Source organism: Rhinopithecus roxellana, chromosome 1 (assembly GCF_007565055.1).
Source record: "Rhinopithecus roxellana isolate Shanxi Qingling chromosome 1, ASM756505v1, whole genome shotgun sequence".
Lineage (NCBI taxonomy): Eukaryota > Metazoa > Chordata > Mammalia > Primates > Cercopithecidae > Rhinopithecus > Rhinopithecus roxellana.
In genome coordinates, this window is record NC_044549.1 from 6048704 (window position 1) to 6072274 (window position 23571).

The following is a 23571-nucleotide window of genomic DNA, read 5'->3' on the forward strand; positions in this document are numbered from 1 at the left end:
GTGAGTGCTAGGAAGGGAAAAGTATGGTCCCTTTAAACAATACAGACGAAGGAAAGGAACTGCTGGGTAGAGAAAGGTGGGTCCCTGGCTAGGGCTCCACCCCCACGGACCTAGGTGAGGATGAGCACTCCTGCCTTCCAGCCCAAATGTTACGTTTTCCAATACCACCCTGACCCGCCACGAACCATCATGGGCATAGAAAAACCCAGGACCCCAACGGGCAGACACACAGGTGGCCAGACGTCGAGAGGACCACATCAGCATAAGCAGGTGGAACCCAGGAGGACGTGGAGGGGGCATGCCAGCTGCAGAGCACCCTAACAGACACCAGCATGCCCACAAGTCATATACTGAGGGACAAGGTCCGTACTAGCTCCCCCGTCAGCGGAGAGCTACTTCCACTCAATAAAACCTTGCACTCATTCTCCAAGTCCAAATGTGATCTGATTCTTCCAGTACACCAAGGCAAGAACACGGGATACAGAAAACCCTCTGTCCTTGTGACAAGGGAGAGGGTCTAACTGAGCTGGTTAACACAAGCTGCCTATAGACAGCAAACTAAAAACACATGGTAGCACACGCCCACTGGGGCTTCATGAGCTGTAAACATCCACCCCTAGCCACTGCCGCGGGGTTGGAGCCCCACAGCCTGCCCCTCTGTGAGTTCCCATAGAGGTTTGAGCAGCGGGGCACTGAAGGAGTGAGCCACACCCCCATCGCACACCCTGTGAGGGGGACAAGGGAACCTTTCCCATTTCAATGTCACCGCTAATTAGTTCATGACACTAATCATTTCTATTTGTACCTTCCCACACATAATTATGTGCACATTCGTAATCAGCTTTTTCATGAGAAATAATCATAAAAAGGAGCTGTGCATGGAAAAAAAAATATTTTCTCTGTGCATTTGGTTTCAAAATTCAAATTTTAAAATGTATTTTTTATAAACAGTTTATTACAGTTATCATGCAAAAAGAAACAGAGGTTGGCAATACCTAGGATCGCTCGGGGCAGAGAGGATGAAGAGGAGGGGGGATCTGTATTTCAACTAAGATGAGAAGCAGTACTCTTTTTATGAAAAATAAGAACATAATTTGACTTAACTTAGGACATCATTTCAGAAGAACACAACACATCTGGAATATCAGAAACTTTGGAATCAAAGTAAGTGTTAGAAAAGAAGTGGAATAAGGTTCACATGAGCAAAAGCTGCAGGCAGAACCTGGACTGAAGCCATAAAGAATGGTAAGGAAATGGCAGAGCCTGGAAAATTAAATGGCAAAATCAGAAAACTTGAATGTGTCCAAAAAAAAAAAAACAAACAAAAACAAAAACTGCCAGCACTACAAAGACAAATAGTACAGGTATGTCCAAACCTGAGCGCATCTGGGCCTAAAATGCCTATTTTGAAAAGAAAAAGAAAACCAACAAAATTTCTTCAGATGTTAAAATTATTTTTATGTAATAACTCATTATTAATTTTAAAATGAGTTCATGTCTCAGGATCAAGTGGAAAGAGCTCCTGCTCAGCTGAGAACAATGTGTTCATGAGACTGCTTCTAGTTCTATTCACATGAACAGATATTTGCAAAAATCAGCCACTGTAATTACCAGTGCAAAACATTGCGGATTATTATTTCATTATTATTATCACTTCTAACCTCTCCACATGACTGTAAATGTGACTTCTTAAGTCAACGACATAGAATTAATTGGCAATCACAAACTAACTATATTTAGCATAATGATAGAGTAAACCCTGTTTAATATAAATATGCAAATGTCAACAGCATTGTTATTTACAAAGACAACAAACAAAAACCATCACCTGTATATTCTTCAACTTATATTATTTCATTACATTCTAATTTGTATATGAAATAATGCCTATTCTGAGAGAATTTTTTAATTCAAAGGAAGTTTGCAACAGTGTTTCATAATAGTAACACATATTTATATATACACATGTATATATTCACATATATTATTATACTACACATCCATTTAATTTCTGTAGGTTGAGGTAGTGTTTTTAACCTCTTAAAAATGCTGATTAAATGAGTTCTTTAAGTAATTTATGAAAATTAAACAAATGAAAATTACTAGATTGATGTTAGACATGAGACTTGTTAAAGTAAAATAACCTACTGTTGGCTCTTGTAAACATTTTCTTCCCACATTACATGTAAGTGGTCTTCTTGGGATATGTCAATGGTTAATTTTTAAATTTTAAATCTGAAGCACTTCTCCTTTATAATCTGTAGGCAAAGTTACAAAGGAGTACACAATAAAAACAAAAACTATATCCAGCAAAATACTCAACATTGTTGAACAATTTACAGGCTAAATTCAGAGCACTTCTGTGGCTCAAATGCAGGAAGCAGGGAGGGTAGAAAACGAACATTTTGTTCTTCTAAGCAGTGGTAATGAAGGTGGAGCCCTGATTTTAATACCTCAAGAAAGCATACAATTGTTATAAAATTATGTTAGCTTTATAAGAAACAGACTTGAGTGATCTAGAATAAGTATATTAATAAATTTATTTCTTTTTATAATAGTCATTCATATCAAAGTAGAATGCTTAGCCAGAATAAATATTAATTTATACCTTGTAGACATCACTCTATTAATAACGTGTATAGACTTGACCCAAGTAACTCACATAATAATGTACCTTTTGAGATTTTCATGATATATTGGGAGGGGTGCAGCAAACTGAAGACTAATAGGCACAGTATAAATCACATTTTTATGATAATAAAAAGTATATAAATACAGGGAGGCAGAGGACAAGGGCAAGGACAGTTTATAAATGCCTAAAAACAGATTAGGAAGAATACCCATAAAATCTATCAAGAGTGGATGCTAGCCTAGAGGGCCAGGCCATTAATGATTATAAGAAGGGCTACTTTTCTTTCCTTTTTTTTTAAATTAGGTCCTATTTTTCAAACAGACATTATGAATCACGTTGCATAATTACAGAAAAAGTAAAACTGACTCTCTTCAAGTAAAAATAAAGGCATTTCAAATATCAAAATAAAAAGTTTTCCTGGGTTGAAACACATGTCAAAAGTCCTATCGTTTTCTACACATCTAAAGAAATATACATGTGCATATATATATGAAAGTTTAACTTTTTATTAATGTAAAAAATTTCCAAGGAAAATCTATTCCAGAGAAAAAGATTATTTTTTAATCTGTATGTTCAGGAAATTATGTAAACTGAAAATATGAAAAGAACAATTTAAACTCAATCAAAATGCCATTCCTTGGCTTTCCAAAAGAGGGAGATATAACTCCACTGCCACAAACATATCAATTTGATACATAAATGATCTATTCAAATACACAACTTATCAAGAAAATAATTTTAAGGAAAAACTCTAAATTATGTGTTTATTTTAGCCTTATGATTTTAATTGCCTAAAAAGCACAGTTAAATCCATGAAAAATATCATGATCTACAATAATAAAATGAAAGCTGTTCCAGCTCCTTTACAGAGAGCTCAATAGTAGAATATAAATGTGACAAAAGGCCGGGCGCAGTGGCTCAAGCCTGTAATCCCAGCACTTTGGGAGGCCAAGGCGGGCAGATCACGAGGTCAGGAGATCCAGACCATCCTGGCTAATAGGGTGAAACCCCGTCTCTACTAAAAATACAAAAATATTAGCCGGGCGTGGTGGTGGCGCCTGTAGTCCCAGCTACGCGGGAGGCTGAGGCAGGAGAATGGCGGGAACCCGGGACGCGGAGCTTGCAGTGAGCCAATATCGCGCCACTGCACTCCAGCCTGGGCGACAGAGGGAGACTCTGTCTCAAAAAAAAAAAAAAAAATGACAAAAGACCAAAAAGACTTATGCTATTTAGATTTTGAAAAATAGGTTTAGAGATGACAGATGTCAGTTACTAAAATTTGTACCTCCTGATTGTTATTTGAAAATTAAAATTTAGTATTATTCTGAACTAGAGAAAGAATGCTACCCATTTCTTACAATGATGATTAAAATTTTCTTTCCTTGAGCAGTGGTCTGTTGCTCTCGTTGAAGAGGTCCTTCGCCTCCCGTTAGCTGTATTTCTAGGTATTTTATTCTCTTTGTAGCAATTGTGAATGGGAGTTCATTCATGATTCAGCTCTCTGCTTGTCCATTGTTGGTGTAAAGGAATGCTTGTGATTTTCGCACATCGATTTTGTATCCTGAGACTCTACTGAAGTTGCTTATCAGCTAAAGTTGTTTTGGGGCTGAGACGATGGGGTTTTGTAAATATAGAATCACGTCGTCTGCAAACAGGGACAATTTGACTTCCTCTCCTCCTTTTTGAATACCCTTTATTTCTGTCTCTTGTCTGACTGCCCTGGCCAGAAGTCATATGCTATGTTGAACAGGAGTGGTGAGACAGGGAATACTTGTCTTGTATCAGTTTTCAAAGGGAATGCTTCCAGCTTTTGCCCACTCAATACGATATTGGTTGTGGGTTTGTCATAAATCGCTCTTATTATTTTTAGGTATGTTTTATCAATGCCTATTTTATTGGGAGTTTTTAACATGAAGGGATGTTGAATTTTATCAAAGTCTTTTCTGCATGTACTGAAATCATCATGTGGTTTTTGTCTTTGGTTGTTTCCATGATGGATTACATTAATTGATTTGCGTATGTTGACCCAGGCTTGCATCCCAGGGATGAAGCTAACTTGACCATGATGGATAAGCTTTTTTGATGTGCTGCTAGATTTGGTTTGCCCGTATTGTATTGAGGAATTTCACATTGATATTCATCAGGGAAATTATTCTACTATAAAGACACATGCCCACATATGTTTACTGCAGCACTGTTTACAATAGCAAAGACATGGCACCAACCCTAATGCCCATCAATGATAGACTGGATAAAGAAAATGTGGTACATATACATCATGGAATACTATGCAGCCATAAAAAGAAATGAGATCATATCTTTTGCAGGGACATAGATGAAGTTGGAAACCATCATTTTCAGCAAACTAACACAGGAACAGAAAAGCAAACACCGCATGTTCTCACTCATAGGTGGGAGTTAAACAATGAGAACACATGGACACAGGGAGGAGAACAACACACACCAAGGCCTGTTGTGGGGTGGGGGTGAGGGGAGGGAACTCAGAGAATGGGTCAACAGGTGCAGCAAACCACCACGGCACATGTATACCTATGTAACAAACCTGCCCATTCTGCACATGTGTCCCAGAACTTAAAGTAAAATAAAAATAAAAAATAAAAATAAAGCTATATCAATCAAGAATTATAATAATTGAGATAACAGCTATACTTACACTGGTACTGTTCGGGCAAAGTCAAACGTAGGTTGAGCCAGTAATAATAGTACTGTATCAAGTTCTTGCAATGAGTCAATGACAAAATATATGTAAATTACTTAGCTATCAATGGGAAACATTCAATAAGTGGTAGCTGCTTATGTTGGTATTTTTCATGCCTCCTACTTTGGTTAACAAAGCAAGAAAACCAGTGAGCTGTTTATTCTTATCTCTTAATAGATGATGCTGGGTCTAGTAATGAGGTAATGAGTGTTTAATAATATAATCATACAGAACCCTGTTTGAGAGGGAAAGGAGCTTTATGTCTATTTAGTTATGTTTATTATAGTGATTCTCCACCCAAAGGAGGAAAATCCGTTTTTCCAATTTAAAAACTTGAAACAGCCCATCGTGCCTCTTCCACAGACCTAGCTCCTTAGCTTGGCAGTTACTTCCACAGGAAGCCACTCCTACTGAGTGGACTCTCAGTAGAGTCCGAGCTCTTGGGCTTATTGGAGCAGATAAACATTAAAAGTAACTAATTTATTAGATTATTTCCTTACAGGAAGTAATGTTTACAATTCTGATTCCCTGTGCATATTACAGTGACAGGTACATAGAAGATACTCAATACATATTTGTTGAACTAGTGAAAATATGAATAAATAGAACTCGGCAGCTAAAAATCAACCTTATGAGGTGACGGCCTGCAACCAAAGCTCCACCATGATTGGGAACTTTCCTGTGCTTCAACTAGAACATCTGAGGGTCACAGAATCAAGGAGTTCAGGGATTTCACAGCTGCAGCTGGTGCCAAGCAGCTGTTTGCGATTTAGATTGGTGCCTTTAGTTAATTGATTATAATAAATAAAAACTCAGTAAAGTTAATCTGCTAATTATCTCAAAAAAATAAAAAAGAAAAAGGCAGAAAAAATTTCCGCAACACTTTTTAAAAAGTAGTAAGTTCAGTTCTTAAAAAAAAGTTCCGAACCTAAACTAAAGGTTAAAAATAAAACAGCCATTAAGACCTAAAGCAGCAATGAAAACAATACTAGTTGCCTTGCCACAGTTTCTGTAAAATTAGCCCTTACAAACTATCGAAGAATCAAATTGTTTGATTTCCTCCTTCAAAGACTGGGTCTCAAAATGGCTTTAACACTCAATACATTTTTTTTTTTTTTTTGAGTGCCTACTCTGCCATGCACTGTTCAAAGAATTGAGAGTATACAGGAGAAAACAACAACAACAACAACAAACACAGCAAAGACCATGCTCTCATGGAGCTTACACTGACATGGAAAGGGGATTCTTTCTATTACATTTTAATTCCTCTTATCATATACTATCGGTATCTTTCTCTTTTTTACTATAGATTAAGAAGGACCTTGACTGCCATCTCTTGTCAAACGTCTTCTTATTCCAAACAATATTCTTCTCAGCTTACTATTATTATGTGTGGCAATATCTTACTAAATTTTATATACACTTATAATTTCATTATTTATAAAATATTTTTAACAACTTACAAAATAAACATACTGTGCATTTTGATTTAATATATTTAAGTAACTCTGAGTTAATACTGTTAAATAACAAATGCCAATAAAAATAACAACAAATCATAGGATTTATCATGGTAAATGTCCGAGGAAGAAAGACACAAGGGACAAGGAAATATTATATAATTATATGACCATGGAGTAAAACCAAGCAAATGTGGAAAGATTTAGATCGCTTCTCTTGTAAACAAATGCCTTAAATCTGTAATCCAGACTTTGGAGCCCATCCCTCAGACATCCCTTGATGAGACAAGAGCAGCCAACTCTAACTGCTCTGCAGACCTTGAATGCAAAACCACATGGTCAACCAAGGCAGAGGGAGTGTGGAGAACACTCAGCCTGCCTCCAACAGAGAGACCCCTGGGCTAATTCAGGTGGCATTATCACAGAAGAATATGATAAACAAGACCGCACCACCACCATGTCAGAGACCAGAAAGAGGAAGAACCAGAAGAAGCAGCCTCCAAAATGCATGAGCGTCCAACACAGCATCCCTTCCCACATCAATTTCATCCGACTTCTTTACAGATAAAAATCCTCTCTACTTTGGCTGATTTGAAGACAGGTTTCATTTTTCCATTAAACTTTCTGTTTCCCAAGCTAAAGTTTTACAATTACTCAAAATCACTTTTAATATATCATTTTTTATATAAAGTTTCTAAACTTGTGATAATAATACAACTAAGTTTTGTTCCTTACCAGTCAAACAATTCTACTCTAACCCAATTCAACTCAGCAAGACCTTCTCCTAAATTTTCCTCTATTTGTACATTTAGACTGTTTCTCCCACAATTATCCTTCATCAGTTACACATTCTAATAGTTTAAATCAAACTTGGCAAACAAGATAAAAAGAACATGCTAAGTTCAGGAAAAAACAGGAGGGAGGAAACTACCTTTAATTTGGATCCATGAGGCACGAGTACAGATTTATTCTGCTTTGGTGGGATATACAGCTCCCATTTTCCATAATCCAGTTTTTTATATGGGTATGAAAATGGATTCCAACCATCTAAAAAAATAAAGAAGATCAGTTAACAACAGCATGATAGTACTAATAATTAATGAATTTCAAGAAAAGCAAAATACTGTTTTACTTGCACAAAAAAATCAAATTGTCTAAAAAATTGTTTTCATCAAAATACTAGTGGTTTAGAAAAGGCAGATTATTCTTAATTTACTTCTAAAATATGCATTTTGAAGTGTGCTTTTGCATTTTATAATTAAATTAAAACTATAACATTTTCAGTTGTGGTTTCAACTCTAATGCTTCTGTCAATAAACAGAATAAAAAAGAAAATGATGGATCCTTTTTTTAGAAAACATCATCAACAAAAAGACATATTAGGAACAAACAGAAATGTAGATGTCATGGTAGAAAAACAATGAAAAACCATTAAAATCATATAACATTTACTGAATTTCATAAGAGTGTGACAGAGTTGATATAAAATCTAAAGAAATGCCTTAAGCAAGAAAGGCAGAAGGTTATATAAAGTGTAGGAAGTAAAGAAAAGGTGGAATGCAGGATGTGGAAGAAAGTAAAACAAACAAGAGCAGACCCACATGCACGGAAATTGACATATCATAAGGGAGGCTTTAAAAACCAGTGAGTAAAGGACACACTATTAAATAAGTGGTGCTGGAACAATTGGTTATCCTTATGAAAATAAAATGAAACAGATCTCCACCAACTAATATGTCCCCAAATCATTTGAACATAGATTAATATTTATACATGATAGGCAGAACCATAAAATGCTTAGAAGAAAATACAGAGAAATGCATTTACAATCTTGGAATATAAAAGGTTTTTTAAGTGAAATATTTTTTAAAACTATAAAACTTTAAGACTGGGCCGGGCGCGGTGGCTCAAGCCTGTAATCCCAGCACTTTGGGAGGCCGAGACGGGCGGATCACAAGGTCAGGAGGTCGAGACCATCCTGGCGAACACAGTGAAACCCCGTCTCCACTTAAAAAATACAAAAAACTAGCCGGGCGAGGTTGCGGACGCCTGTAGTCCCAGCTATTCGGGAGGCTGAGGCAGGAGAATGGCGTGGACCCGGGGGGCGGAGCTTGCAGTGAGCTGAGATCCGGCCACTGCACTCCAGCCTGGGCGACAGAGCGAGACTCCGTCTCAAAAAAAAAAAAAAAAAAAACTTTAAGACTGGTAATTCTGACCATTAAAACTGTAAACTTATCATCATAAATAGATGAATCGATAGAATGACAAGACAAGCTATAAACTGGGAGAATACATTTGTAATGAATATACCAAAAGACAGACAGCATCCACAATACATGAAGAACACTGTAAGTCAATGAGACAAAGAAAACAAACCAAGAGAAAAATGGACAAAAAATTTATTCAGGAGAGGACACTTGAATGGCCAATAGACATATGTAATGACACTCAAGCTCACTGTTTAATCAAGCAATCACAAATTAAAACAACAGTAAGAGGCCATTTCGCACTCAGGGCATTGGAAAAATTAAAAGTCTAAACATATCATCTAGTCAGCAACCATATAAAACATTGCTGCTGAAGGTAGTATCATTGGTCAAAATAACTTGACATCACATGTGATGCTAAGTTGAAGACATCTTAACCCCATAACCCAACAATTCTGTTCCTAGGAAACAGCTTAGAGGAATTCTTATAAATGTACACAAGAAGGCATTCAAAATTATTCACTGAAGAATCCTTTGCCATAGCCAAAACACTGGAGGCTATCAAAATTTGTGGAGCCACAATATGGGTAAAACTTTGCAATATAATTAAACAACTGGATGCTATACAGTGGTATAAAATGAATGGATTAGAGTACCAACATATACAAATATCCCACATACAAAAGTTAATTTTAAAAGGGTACAGAAGAATAGCATTTATATCAAGATCAAGAACTATCAAAACATTATATGAAACTTACTGATACGTATGTATGTAGTAAAAATATTAAATCAGAAATAGGAATATGAAATACCAAATTCTATAGTGATTCCCTGTGGGTAGAAGAAAGGGAACACAAGAAGCTTCAATAATATCTGCAATATTTTTGTTAAAGTGAGTTGTATACACACAGATGTTTATTACATAATTTGCTATTTGTTTATGCCTAAAATATTTCATGGCATTAAAAAAATCAAGCAGCCTCGTGGCATATACTGTGTTGCTAAGACATTACATTCTCAACTAAGGACATAATAAAGGAATAATCAGGAAACTCATCTTATGCCATGTTTTCTTCCATTACACACCAACATTTCCACTCTTCTCTCTCAGCCAGTCTGAACATCGGGGGGTAAAACAGGATTAAGAAATAAGATTTAAATAAAGGTTCTTCTAAACAGTTACCTATTCTCCATCATGAAGACAGTCTGAAAATGTCTAACAGCAGTTTGTCTTCAAGGGCAGCTCTACAAGTTTGGTGCTGTTATACTTCTCTTCACCTAAAAACCTCAAATACATCACACCTAAATACGCTGTGACATTCCATTACCAAAACAAAGAGTTTAGTCCATAATCAGAGAAAAAAAAAATAAACGTTTGCAATATAAAAATCTAGGTAATAGAACACTATATGATTACTGCATTTCTTTTTAGCTAATAACTTAAGACAAACAGCAGATCTTTTCCCGGTTAGGTAGATCTGAAAATACAGGGTACAGTTCATTAGTTCATTCATTCATTCATTCATTAAATATGTATTGCATGCTTAATGCAGGCCTTGTTCAATGCCAAACCAAATTTAGCATTCCAAATTAGTCATATCTCATAAAGAAAAGGTTAAATTGGGCTATAATAGACCAATATAAATGAGAAGTACAATGGTATATCCACTAAAAATTTATTAAAGATTCGGATATTTTGAAAGTGAAAATTCAACGATAGGTGAAATTAAGATATGCAGATTTATTTGTAAGAGCTGTTTCCCCACTGTGAAAATGGCTTCCAATATCAGTTTTTGAAAATTGATGAACTAATTATTTAGCTTGATATCAACTATTATTTTAAGACTATTTAAATAAGCAAAGTATTAATATTTGGTAAAAAAAAAATTCTTTTACTATGTCATATTTTTCTTTTATAATAGTGTAATGATATAAAATCTCCAAAAGCATATGCTGATTATTTGTAATTATACACTGTGAAAAACATGTTTTCTTTGCATCCTCAAGAGTTTCACTTTAGTAATGCCCTTCTCCTCATGGGAACTCCGGTGTTGGCTTTCACTGCAGGTACTCTTTTCTGCCAAACACAAATCTTTAAAGCAAGACTGAGAACATCTTCACATATTTACCCCCACCCAAAAAAAATCCAGTACATTAGCCATCATAAGCTATGTAGAGCATTCTAAAGATTTCGTATGGGAGAGAAAGAAGAAGGTTTGCAAGCATATACATATGAAATTACTTAAGATTTTTCCATTACTCATTTTTCTCTCCAAAGAAATCCCTCTTCAGCTACCCCACCACCAGATTTTCCATCTCCTTGACTCTTTCTCTAGTCATTGCAAAGCCCTAAATTTTCCTCTCTCATTCCTTTATTAGTGTTTCTTCTTTCCATTAAAAACATGGGCACCAACCAAAATATCCACTTCTACCATACTACATCACATAAAGGAATTTTTCCAGTAAAACCAGTTCCTGCCTAATATGAGTTTCTCAAAATACCCAATAAAAACAGCTTTACTCCACAGAATACACATATCTCAATATCCAGAAACAGAATAATCAGGAAAATCACTGGATTTGGATCCGTGCTTATAAACTTAACATTAAACACTTAGCTAAGAAAGAAGGAACTATCATTAAGATGTATCCAGGTGTGATATCAGGAACCAATCATGGAAGCACAGTTAAAAATAAATACATAAAATTCAACTTCAAATTGTTGGTATAAAAATACTGAAAATTGATTTTAAGTAAAATTTGATTTAGAAAAACACAGAAGGCAAAATAATATAAGCTGGTAGACACATTTTAGGGAAATGCATGTCTTGAGAAATAAGTTATGTGACTCTACTACAGAATATAATTGAAAATAAAGTAATAATATTAATAACAATAATAAATAGTACCAAGCCACATCAGAGCCTATCTAAAGACATTTATAAAACAAATCAGGTCACTCAAACATTTTTCATTTAATCCTACACGACTTATGCTGAGTACACGAGAGAGAATTAATTATGTAATGCAAAGAGTCTGCATTGCTATGCAGACCTGAGGATAGAAACAAACATGACTTCATCATGTGTGGCAATCATTTGCTTCTCTATCAAGCATAGAACTACACATAGAACTAGAACGGTCTCTATCTAGGTCAGTGGGTTCTCAAACTATAGCTCACATGAGAATCACATGGATTTGTTAAAATACAGATTGCTGGGTCCCAGTCCTAGAGTTTTTTTATAGAGATCTTTGGTGAGGCCTAATAATTTGCATTTCTAAAAAGGTCACAAGTGAAGTTGATGCCAGTGGCCTAGGGACTACAGTTTAGAAACAATTGCCCTGGTTAAATCCACTTAACACTTTTATGAGTAATTTTCTAGATGAAGTTAAACTAAAAGGCTATCAAATAATATAATACATCAACAGCTCAAGGGACTTCTGAAATCAAAAATGTCATAAGTAATCCTTTGAGGTAAGTGTTAATCACATGAAATATAGGATTTCAGATTTAGGATTGACTGGGGTTACACAGCCCAGGAAGGGTGACCAGGGAGAATCAGATTAGAGACGCAATTTCAGAGATCAAGGAATTTAAATGTATTAATGTGAGGGAACAGAAATGACAATCAGAACATGAAAAGACAACATGCATTAAAGCCATTATTGAATATACTATTATTAGTGTCTATAGATAATATTTTCTATAATATTCACACCAAAACATAGTTTGGTTAAAAAGTATGAGCAACTGATAACAAAATGAATAAAAAATTAAAGGTTTATTTTTCCCACAGAAAAGTGATGATATTAAACCTTTTAAACATTAACAATATTAACTCATATTCCTGTCTACTCTTCATTATCTACCATAACCTAGATATTGCTAGGCTCAAAGTTAGGTACCCCCAAAACAAGGTATGCTTATTTTTTCAGTTTTGGTGAAATTTTAAGAACATGTTTCCTACATGCATAAATTATTTTATTATAACATCTGCTAAAACATTTGATGCTTATCGAGTACAGAAAACCTGATACAGTTCTCTGTTTTAATGATAAAATGTTAAAATTTATTAAAACTTAGGTACACAAATAAAGACCATACAGGTGCTATTTACAATTAAGATAAATGTAAACAAATATAAAGACCTTTATGATGATCCACTTTCATTAATGAATAGTAAATATATTTTGTCATGATTTTTCTTAATAACATTTTCTTTCCTCTAGCTTACTTAGTTGTAAAAACACAGTATATAATACACATAATATACAAAATACATGCTAATTATTGGTAAGGCTTCTCGTCAACAGCAGGATATGAGTAGCTAAGTTTTTGGGGAGTCAAAATTCATACTCAGATTTTGAGTATGTGGGGAGTAGGCATGCCTAGCCCCCCACAGTGTTCACAGATCAGCTGTATAGTCTTGGAGCAACATTTAGGAACTCCAAGAATGTAGAAAGGATTCTGATGCTCTTATGCCTGTCTAGTTTCTCTTGATAGAAACTTTTGGAGTGGCATATTAATGTTTTTGTTGAGATAGTGACTAAGTAGCATTCTTGGAGTTCAGCGTATTTTAACTTGCAGTCTTAAGTCTGGAATAAAGGTAGATTTTAATTATAAATTAAAGTAAAATATTTCTAGGAATCACTTGGCAATTAATAAGTACTAATTACTCTTTTAAAATAAAAATACATACAAACATAGTATTTGAACCTCTCTTACTAAAGAAGGTCTTATATAGCTAATTTACAATAATTAATTTTTTTGGCCTTCTGTATTTTTCTTTCTTTTTTTATATTTTACTTAAGTACTGGGATACATGTGCAAAACATGCAAGTTTGTTACATAGGTATATGTGCCATGGTGGAAAATCTGATATATTTCTAAACCAAACATTTTAATAGGTATTTTATTATTAACAGGCTTAAATTCATCATATGTGATGAGACATAAGATTCTATTTGTCCACTGACTCAAAACAAGCTGACAAAATTTAAATCGAGATATGGAAAAGAAACAGTGTGATGCACAGTTTAATATGAACTGCAAACACATTCGGCAAAGGTGATCAAACATTAACTAAGGTCACTGTATCAGGCACACAAACTCTGTGTTTATCTCATACCCAACAACCTTTCCTTTTCAAATGTACTAATCCTCACATAAAATTCTCAAATGTCAGCTTCCTTCAAATATTCCCAAACTCTTTGACTCACAGTGGAGTACCACTCTTCATCAGCACTTAGCCACTTCATTTCTGCTGCGTTTTTGAGTTTACTATAAATTTTCCTTATACATGACTGAAATGGTTCCAACTTAGTATGTAGGGTCTTCCATTTGTCAGGAAGATTCCAATGTGCTAAAGAGTTTGGTTTGCACTTGGGCCAATCCCTGCCACACCCAGACAAGCAGTGAGGTAAGATGCCTGGTAAATGCAACAGGCAAGGCTAATATACAAAGGCTAATATAAAGTCAGTACTAGCCCATATGGCAGATATCAATCCTATCCCATCTGAAAGGATATCCTCAGGACAAAACAGTTGTTAAATATTTGGAATATCACCACTTTGGAGCAAGGAAACATCCTTCCTCACCATATGATGTCATTTAATTACTTTGTATCAGGTAGAATGTGTAAGAAATTATAATGCAAAGGCTTATAAAGATTGAAGTTTGGGGACTTTGCTTGTATCAAGGAAAATCTTGTCATAAAGTACAGAGCTGGAATTTCCTATGGCATTGTTCTTACCCAGCATTATCAGGGAACCACACAGTGTCTGGTGGGTGACAGACAGTAGTCCTTTCTGACATATAGCCCTGCGCTGTTTGATTTTCTCTCTTCCCCTCCAGATAATTCTTCCTCCTCTCAGTTGGGTGCAAAGGAGTCATCCTTCTTCAACTTCTGCTGGCAGCTACTACGCTGGGAAGGACCGTAATAAGACACTTCCCCTCCCTATCACTATTACTTTGGGGAAACTACTCTTAACACATATTAGTTTAGCTTAGGTGTGGTTTTCAAGAACAATCTCTAAAGTATATCAGAGTGCCACTAAATTCAGAACCAATGGAATACTAATACCTCATTATTTGAAGAAACAGTGCTCAGTCACGTAATATCCAGCTTTCCGGAAATTAGAAAATAAATCAAATACAGTCATTTGTTCATTACTTAACAATGGGGATACATTCTGAGAAATGTGTCATTAGGTAACATCATTATGGTGTACACATTATAGATTACACTTATGCCACCCTATATGGCATAGCCTACTACACACCTAGGCTATATGGTATAGCTTATTGCTCCTAGACTACAAACCTGTATGACATGTTATTGTAACAAATACTGTAAGCAGCTATATCGCAATGGTGAATATCTGAGTATCTAAACATTAAAAAGGTACAGTCAAAATATTATAATCCCATGGGACCACCTTTGTATATGCAGTCCCTCATTCACCAAAATGTCATGCAGCATATGACTAAGAGCTAGAGTTTCACTTACTAAATTGTTATTTAAGGTATTTACGGGAGAAAAGAATTTTATTATCAAAAAAGTGTGGTTTTAAATAAAAGCATGTTTCTTTATTTCTAAACCAGTATTTACATTATGGTACTTTCTATGTAACAAAGGGGATGATAAATGGATATACATCATTGCTTGTAATTTTAAATGAAATTAATAATGTTTCATCAATAAACAGTATTTATACTATGATTCTTCTTATGTAAGAAAGAGAGTGATATTCTTGTTTAAAATTTCCAAAAGCATAAAATACACCAAAGAATGAATAGAAATTACTCTGAATATGAGAAGAAAACGCACAGATTAGTAGTCTTCCAGGATTGTACTCATTATATTCTGACTACAAAACCATGTAAATAATTCATAAAATGGGAAAACGTAATAAGTTAAAAAAGAAAAGATAAGAAAAGCCCTTAAAATATAAATAAACTGAAATAAATGAACATAATTGCATATGAATAGTAGCATATCAGGCAAATCTGACTCTAGACTGAAGAAAGTATTGATAATTTTATTAAGGATAAGCATTATTATGTTACCAAAAACATCTACTGATAGTAAGAATTGCATAAAAAAGTATTAATGACAAAACTGTACACTGCCTCCAGTTTGGTTTAAATTATGAAAAACAAAACAACTAATGTACATGAGGCAAGGGAACCAATGAAACAACACTAGCTAACTATTGATAAGCATCAAAGCTGGGTGAAAAGAATATAGAACCTTATCTCTATTATTCCACAGAGTACAATATTTCTGTAATGAAAACTTAAAAATGAATGTTATGAGGTCTCTGTGCACAAATACGTGTCCAAATCTCTTTTCTTGCTATCAATTATAAAAAGTGGTATTATAAAGCACAGGGCATAAGGTTTAATATACTTACGGTTCTGAATACAGATTAACAAACTACTTTCTGGATAGGTAGTTTCCATTAATACACCAATCAGCCGGATATGAGGATGTTCAACTACCCATAACCTCATCAACTCTGAAAATTATCATCTTAATAACAGGGCATACCTGCCTTGATCAATCAGGGTTCACTAAGAGAATTAAGCCCTAATGTTTTAAGAATCGATTGTATGCAATAAATTAACTCCCCTTCAGTGCATCTAGAATCGTATTAGTTACATATAGTCATTGCGAGAATTTGGAAAATAGGCACTCAAATAATTTTCTGTGTTCTGTGGATCAGATGCAGAACCTCTCATTATTGTTCTAATTGTAACCAGTAACTTCCGATACAGTTTTCATTTCTTTTCAAAACAGACTATAATTGTAACTCTGATTATTCTCTCCAATACTATTGTTATTTGTGAAAAACTGTATGGTGGGTATTATATTTTCCTTAAGATTTTTTCACTAATTTCTAGTTTTATTGAAATGAAGTTCGTCAGGAGGCTTACTTTGTAGCTCAACACAGGGGCAATCAAACCATTTACTTATTTACCAACCTATTTACTTGCAGGAGTAGAAACCATTCAATTATCTCAAAACAGATTTTACGGAGAACTCCAACATTAAAACTACCCAAAGCACATAAAAGCAGAGCTGAGCTGGTTGAAATGCCTCTATCTGGCCGCGCTTTCTCCTCATTTCTTACCCTCCCTCCAGAGCCCACCACATGGAACTCAGTTCTAAAAAGTGCTCCAGTGTATAATCTATCTTTGTAGATGTTTCACAGATCCTTGAGAGTATGTAATTTCATTTTATTCAAATTCTCCATTTATTTTCAGTTTACTTGATCCACTGCAAGCTAACAATATATTAAATACTACCATGACAAGTGAGTTTGAAATGTTACCCAATTTCGGCTGGGCGCGGTGGCTCACGCCTGTAATCCCAGCACTTTGGGAGGCCGAGGCGGGCGGATCACCAGGTCAGGAGATCGAGACCATCCTGGCTAACACGGTGAAACCTCCTCTCTACTAAAAATACAAAAAATTAGCCGGGTGTGGTGGCGGCACCTGTAGTCCCAGCTACTCGGGAGGCTGAGGCAGGAGAATAGCGGGAACCCGGGAGGCGGAGCTTGACGTGAGCGGAGATCGTGCCACTCACTCCAGCCTGGGCGACAGAGCGAGACTCCATCTCAAAAAAAAAAAAAAAAAAAAAAATTTATCCAATTTCACACAATTCATGCCATCTATAATTGACCAAAAATAAACATTATTTAGGATCTAAGGATAATGACATTTATCTTTGCTGTGGCTTGCATTATTGATCACTTTTTGGACTGAAAATTTGTATGCCCCTCAAATTCATGTTAAAATCTTAACCCCAAATGTGGTAATATTTGGAGATAGGGACTTTGAGAGGGAATTAAATCATGTGGGAAAGCCCTCATGACTGGGATTAGTACCTATATTACAGGAAACCCAGAGAGCTCTTTCTGTCGCTTGGTCATGTGAGAACACACTGTGAAAAGACAGTGTGCAGCACCGGAGAGGGCCCACACCAGAATCCAACCATGATGGCACCCTGATCGCAGGCTTCCAGCCTCCAGAACTGCAAGAAATAAATGTCTTTTGTTTATATGCCACCCAGTCTATGGTACTGTGTTATAACAGCCCAAACCCACTAAGATACTTGGGTTTGGTTTGGGTCTGAACATGACTATCCTTTCATTTTGTAATTTCTCAGTAAACCAGAGGAAAACTAATGGGTACGGCTGGAAAGTGAGGCATTATTTGCTTAGAAAGAACACAGAAAGGATAAAGTAGGAAGGAGAAGAAAGGTAAGAGACTTGTGAATGCCATATGGTCTATAACCAGAGGTAGCAACAGTCATCCTGTGGGCCAAGAATGGCTCTCAAGTATGTTTTCAGTAGCTAGCTATCTCTCCATTTTCCCAAACATTTGGGACCCAGTAGGGGGAATCTTTTTAGACAGGGAGCACACTTTAGTTCCCTGTTAGATGACAGACATATCACTATCAATTGCAACTTAACTGATTCATCACTTCCTTGGTTTCAGCATGTATTTGAGTTTAGGAACTCTCCTCTATACCCTAAAACACAATCTTCTATCTTAAGATGCCCCACCTGACCCAGTCCATGGTGTGGGAGCATGGCAATGGTTTACAGCAATCAAGAAGGGACCTACATAGATCTCCCTCCTAACCCTATAGCCACGTATGAAAATACACCCAATAACGTTAAAATAATGGTTTCTAATATAGCTAGCAATGTAACAGATAAAAACTCATGTGTCTCTGGCCAACTGGTTTTCAACAAGGATGACTAAGACCATTGAATGAGAGAAAGAATAGTCTTTAAAACCAATAGTTCTGGGACAACTGGATCACTACATTAAAAAAAGAATAAATTTGGATTCCTGTTTTGAAGCATATACAAAACTAACTCAAAATGACTCATGTCAGAACTAAAACTAGAAAACATATGTCAATCTTTGTAATTTCTGTTCTTTAATATCACACAAAAAGTACAAGAAACAAATGAAAAAACTGATAATCTGACATCTTCAAAATTAAAATTTTTGCATGTCAAAGGACACTACCAAGAAAGTGAAACGGCAGTCCACAGAATGGGAGAAAATATTTTCAAATCATATATTTGATAGGGGACATGAATCTAGAGTACATAAAGAATATTTAACAATTAAATAAAAAAGACAACCCAATTTTTAAAATGAGCAAAGGATCTGAATAGACATTTCTACCAACAAGATGTATAAATGGACAATAAGCCTACAAAAGGATATTCAAGGGCTGGGTGTGGTGGCTCACATCTATAATCCCAACACTTTTGTAGGCCAAGGCAGGAGGATTGCTTGAGGCCAGGAATTCAAGACCACACTGGGCAACATAGCAAGACCCCATCCCTACAAAAAATAAAATAGCTGGGCACGGTGGCACACGCCTGTAGTCCTAGCTACTCAGGAGGCTGTGGCAGGAGGATCGATTGAGCCCAGAAGGTCAAGGTGGCAGCAAGCCATGGTCACACCACTGCACTCCAGCCTGGGTGGGAGAGTAAGGCTCTTTCTCAAAAATAAATAAATAAATAAATAAAAATAAACATAGTTCTAAAAAAGGGTATTCAACGTTATTAGTGATTAGGAAAATACAAATACAAATCAAAAGCACGAGATACCACTTCATGCACACTAGGATGGCTAATGGATAGTAAGTGCTAGCAAAGACACGGGAACATTTCAAACCTCAGGTGCTACGGGTGGGAAGATAATACGGTGCAGCCCCTTTGAAAACGCTGCGGTTCCTCCAAAGCTAAGGTCGAGTTATCATTAGACACAGCAATTCCACCCCAGCCGAGATACCCAACTAAAACGAAAACACAGGTCAACACAAAAACTTCAATACAAATGTCCACAGTAGAATTACTCACAATAGTCAAAAGGTGGAAACAATCCAAATGATCATCAATAAATGAATAAACAAAATGTTGACTATTCATAGAATGAAATATTATTTGGTCATTAATAGGAATGAAGTACTAATACACACTACAACATGGAACCTTGTACACATGCTAAGTGAAAGAATCACACCACAAAAAAACACATATTATATGAGACCATTTACATGAGATATTGAACACCAGCAGATTTATAGACACAGAAAGTAGATCAGTGGTTGCCTAGTGCTGGGGAAATGGTAGGATGATGGCTAAAGGGTATGGCATTTCTTTTGGGGTGTTGAAAATGTTCTAAAATGAACTGTAATAATGGTTGCACAACTCTTTTATTATATATACTAAAAGCCACCAAATTGTACACTTTTAAATGGTGAGCTATATGCTACATGAATTATATCTCAATAAGGCTGTTAAAAAATAAAACTTTTTTAAAAAGTCAGGTAGCCTTTATTCATTCACTTCTACTGAGCTTTTGCCCTAGAATAAAATCAGGTTCTGTTGGAGATACTGTAAAGGAAAAGACCACATAGTGAGACAGATAAAAATTTAATGCTGAACGGTTAGCTTGGTCAATAAGTAAAATAAAGACTCAGGATGGATAGCTGAAGACTCTATGAAGAAAAATGATTAAAAATTTCAATGCTTTGCCAAGGTAGAACAACTTAATCACATTTGAAACTACAAACAACAACAGTCTCTTTACTCAAACGAAAATCGGTATCCTCTTCTCAAACCCAGATTAGTCGGTGGTAGCTTTACAGGTGATTACCAACTTAAGCTAACGATGATGATGCAAGAACTTATCTTTTACTCTGAATAAGACCTGTAAGGAACACAAATCTATAACTTTTACATAGCACCCAAATGTTTTGCTATCCGGACACAGGTTTGGTAACCAATGGCCTATGTTATTATTTAAGAAACCTGACAAAGAATTGAGAAAGGAATTTTCTTTCATTTTACATATACATTTCATATATATTTGAGGAAAGAGAGCTTTGAACAACTTTATATCAAATAATATACTCCCTTTAAAAAAAAATTTGAGCAGAGGCCATCTCAAAACTAATGATATGGAAATGAAGAGTCTTATTGTGATAGAAATAACAAAATCATTATAACAACAAAAAATAGGAAGACGTGGTGACACTGATTCCAGTAGCAGTAGTTATGGATTGTCCTTAGTGCTTGACATCCAACATCTAATTCAATTACCTCAAATGTCCCATAAAGTATTACAATTTTCATCTGATGGATGACAAAATATGCTTCAAGAGGGAGAGTAACAAAGACCAAATCACAGAGCTACTACATGACAGGCAGTATTTGAATCATGTTAGTCTGACTCCTGCTTCTGTCTGTATGTGCTCTTATCCTCTACGACACGTATATAACAATCTAGATCCAGCCCAGCATCTATCTACTGGGTAGAAATGTGGATAATACCTGTCTTAGACAACTCAAGCTGCTATAACAAATACCACAGACTGGGTCACTTAAACAAAAAACATTCATTTTTCACAGTTCTGAAGGCTTTGGAAGTCTAAGATCAGGGTGGCAGGACAGTCCAATTCTTGATAGCTGTCTTCCCAACTTGCAGAGTACTGTCTGCACGTTGTCTCACATGGTGGAGGCAGGAATCCTCTCTCTGGAGTCTCGTATAAGGGCACTAATCCCATTCACGAGGGCTCTCCTATCAAGATCTAATTACTTCCCAAAGCCCCCACCTGCATATTTCATCACGTTGGAGATCAGGGCTTCAACATAGGAATTTTGAGGAAACACAAACGTTCACTCCACAGCAGAAATTTAACTAGATTTTATGTTTGCCCTCTCAGTTAAAGCCATCCAGGAATCTTATGCTTTAGCAATGCAAATTTTTCTATGGAATTTTTTTTTCATAGAAAAGCTCACTAGTACATTGTGGCAAGCCCTGAAAACATCAGGCATGTCAATATAGCAGCTACACCAGAAAGAAAGCTACATCAGTCTGTCAAAACACAGGATCCCCTCAACCACACTGCTGGGATAAGTCACCATCCCCAGCCAAGTAAGTGACAAGAGCATGATTCAGGCCACTCTCTGGATATTCCACCTTAAATGACAACGAAGTCTTTTGTTAATGTTTACAACATGCCTAGCACTAATCTTGGTGTTACAGCCTTGTGGAGGATAACAACAAAAATATCATAAAAGAGAATGACAGCAAGACAGAGAGACAGACAGAGCAAGAAAATAACAAAAATAACTCATGTTACCAAGTAGCTTCCAGTATCTCCACAGAGAAGTAAACGTGTACACTCTACTTCCTTGCAGCAGCAGGTGTTCTATTTCACAGAGAAAACTGGAGCCAGTAGACAAGAACTTCCTCAGCTTTCCACTCTCAAACCTATGAACTGGGAAGTGCAGGCTCCTTTACCTCCTTTCCTTCAGTCTGTGAGAAAGACATGTTTTTCTCGTTGTTGTTTTGTTTTAGTTTGTTTGTTTTTCTCTTGTTCAAAGCTAATCATTTGATTCATTCTTCTTTTCTTTTTTTTTTTTTTTTTTTTTTTTTTTTTGAGACAGAGTTTCGCTCTCATCCCCCAGGCTGGAGTGCAATGGCAGGATATCAGCTCACTGCAACCTCCGTCTCCCAGGTTCAAGCAATTCTCCTGCCCCAGTGTCCCAAGTAGCCAGGATTACAGGAGCCCACCACCATGCCCAGCGAATTTTTGTATTTTTAGTAGAGACAGGGTTTCACCATGTTGGCCAGGCTGGTCTTGAACTCCTGACCTCAGGTGATCCGCCTGTCTCGGCTTCCCAAAGTGCTGGGATTACAAGCGTGAGCCTTCGCGCCCAGCCGATTCCATCCTTTTCTCTTTTGTACAATTTTTTTCTAATGTTCTGTTGTTTTCAAACATGCTCTCAATTTCTTTATTCTCAGCATTCAAATATGATGCATTGATGCCTTGGCTGAAAGAACATTAACGACAATGAAGAAAACCTCTCCTTTTGATTCAAGTTATTCTCTGGCTATCCTACCACTGACAGACCGATTTCCTGACTGCCATCTCTACTTCCTCCTATCTCTTCAGCTGATAAAATGTTTCTGAAATACTCTGGCAAAGGTCACCATAGCCTTGTAAATTTCCAGTCCCAATAGTTCTCTCCGGACTTCAAGTGGCATGCATTTTCACTGGCATTTGAAACTCCTGGTTCCTCCTCCTCGGGCTTCAGTGATACCCACCTCAGTTGGATCTCTCAAACAACAACAATAAAGATGGGGATGAAAATGAAGGAGTGCATTTGAAAGCTACTTCACAGTTAAATTTGGTAAGACGACTGTTTGGTTATTAGGGGTGGCAGAGAAAAATAATGTTTCGCTTGAATGGTTCTTTAAATGGGACAGAGAATACAAAGTAAGAGAGAAGGGAATTTTAAGAAACTAGAAGTAGTCATCCACAGCATCTACTACAACATCTACTACTGCAGGAAGATAAAGGAAGAAAAGATACCCAAATGGAGGAGGGAGGGAAGTAAGATAAAATAGCGAATGCAGGTACGTGGGGTACTAACCTCTACCATTATTTTTGTTTCTTAATGCAAAAGAAGGATATATTCTGCATGCAAAAAAATATAGAGATAAAT

General features: G+C 36.1%; 1 protein-coding gene across 1 annotated transcript in view; it reads right to left on the minus strand.

Annotated features, from left to right (window-relative positions):
- GBE1 (1,4-alpha-glucan branching enzyme 1) overlaps nucleotides 1–23571 on the minus strand; it is a 274655-nt gene that overhangs the window by 174848 nt on the left and 76236 nt on the right. The window contains 1 exon segment of the mRNA XM_010356067.2: nucleotides 7743–7858. Within this exon segment, the coding sequence (XP_010354369.2) occupies nucleotides 7743–7858 (116 nt within the window).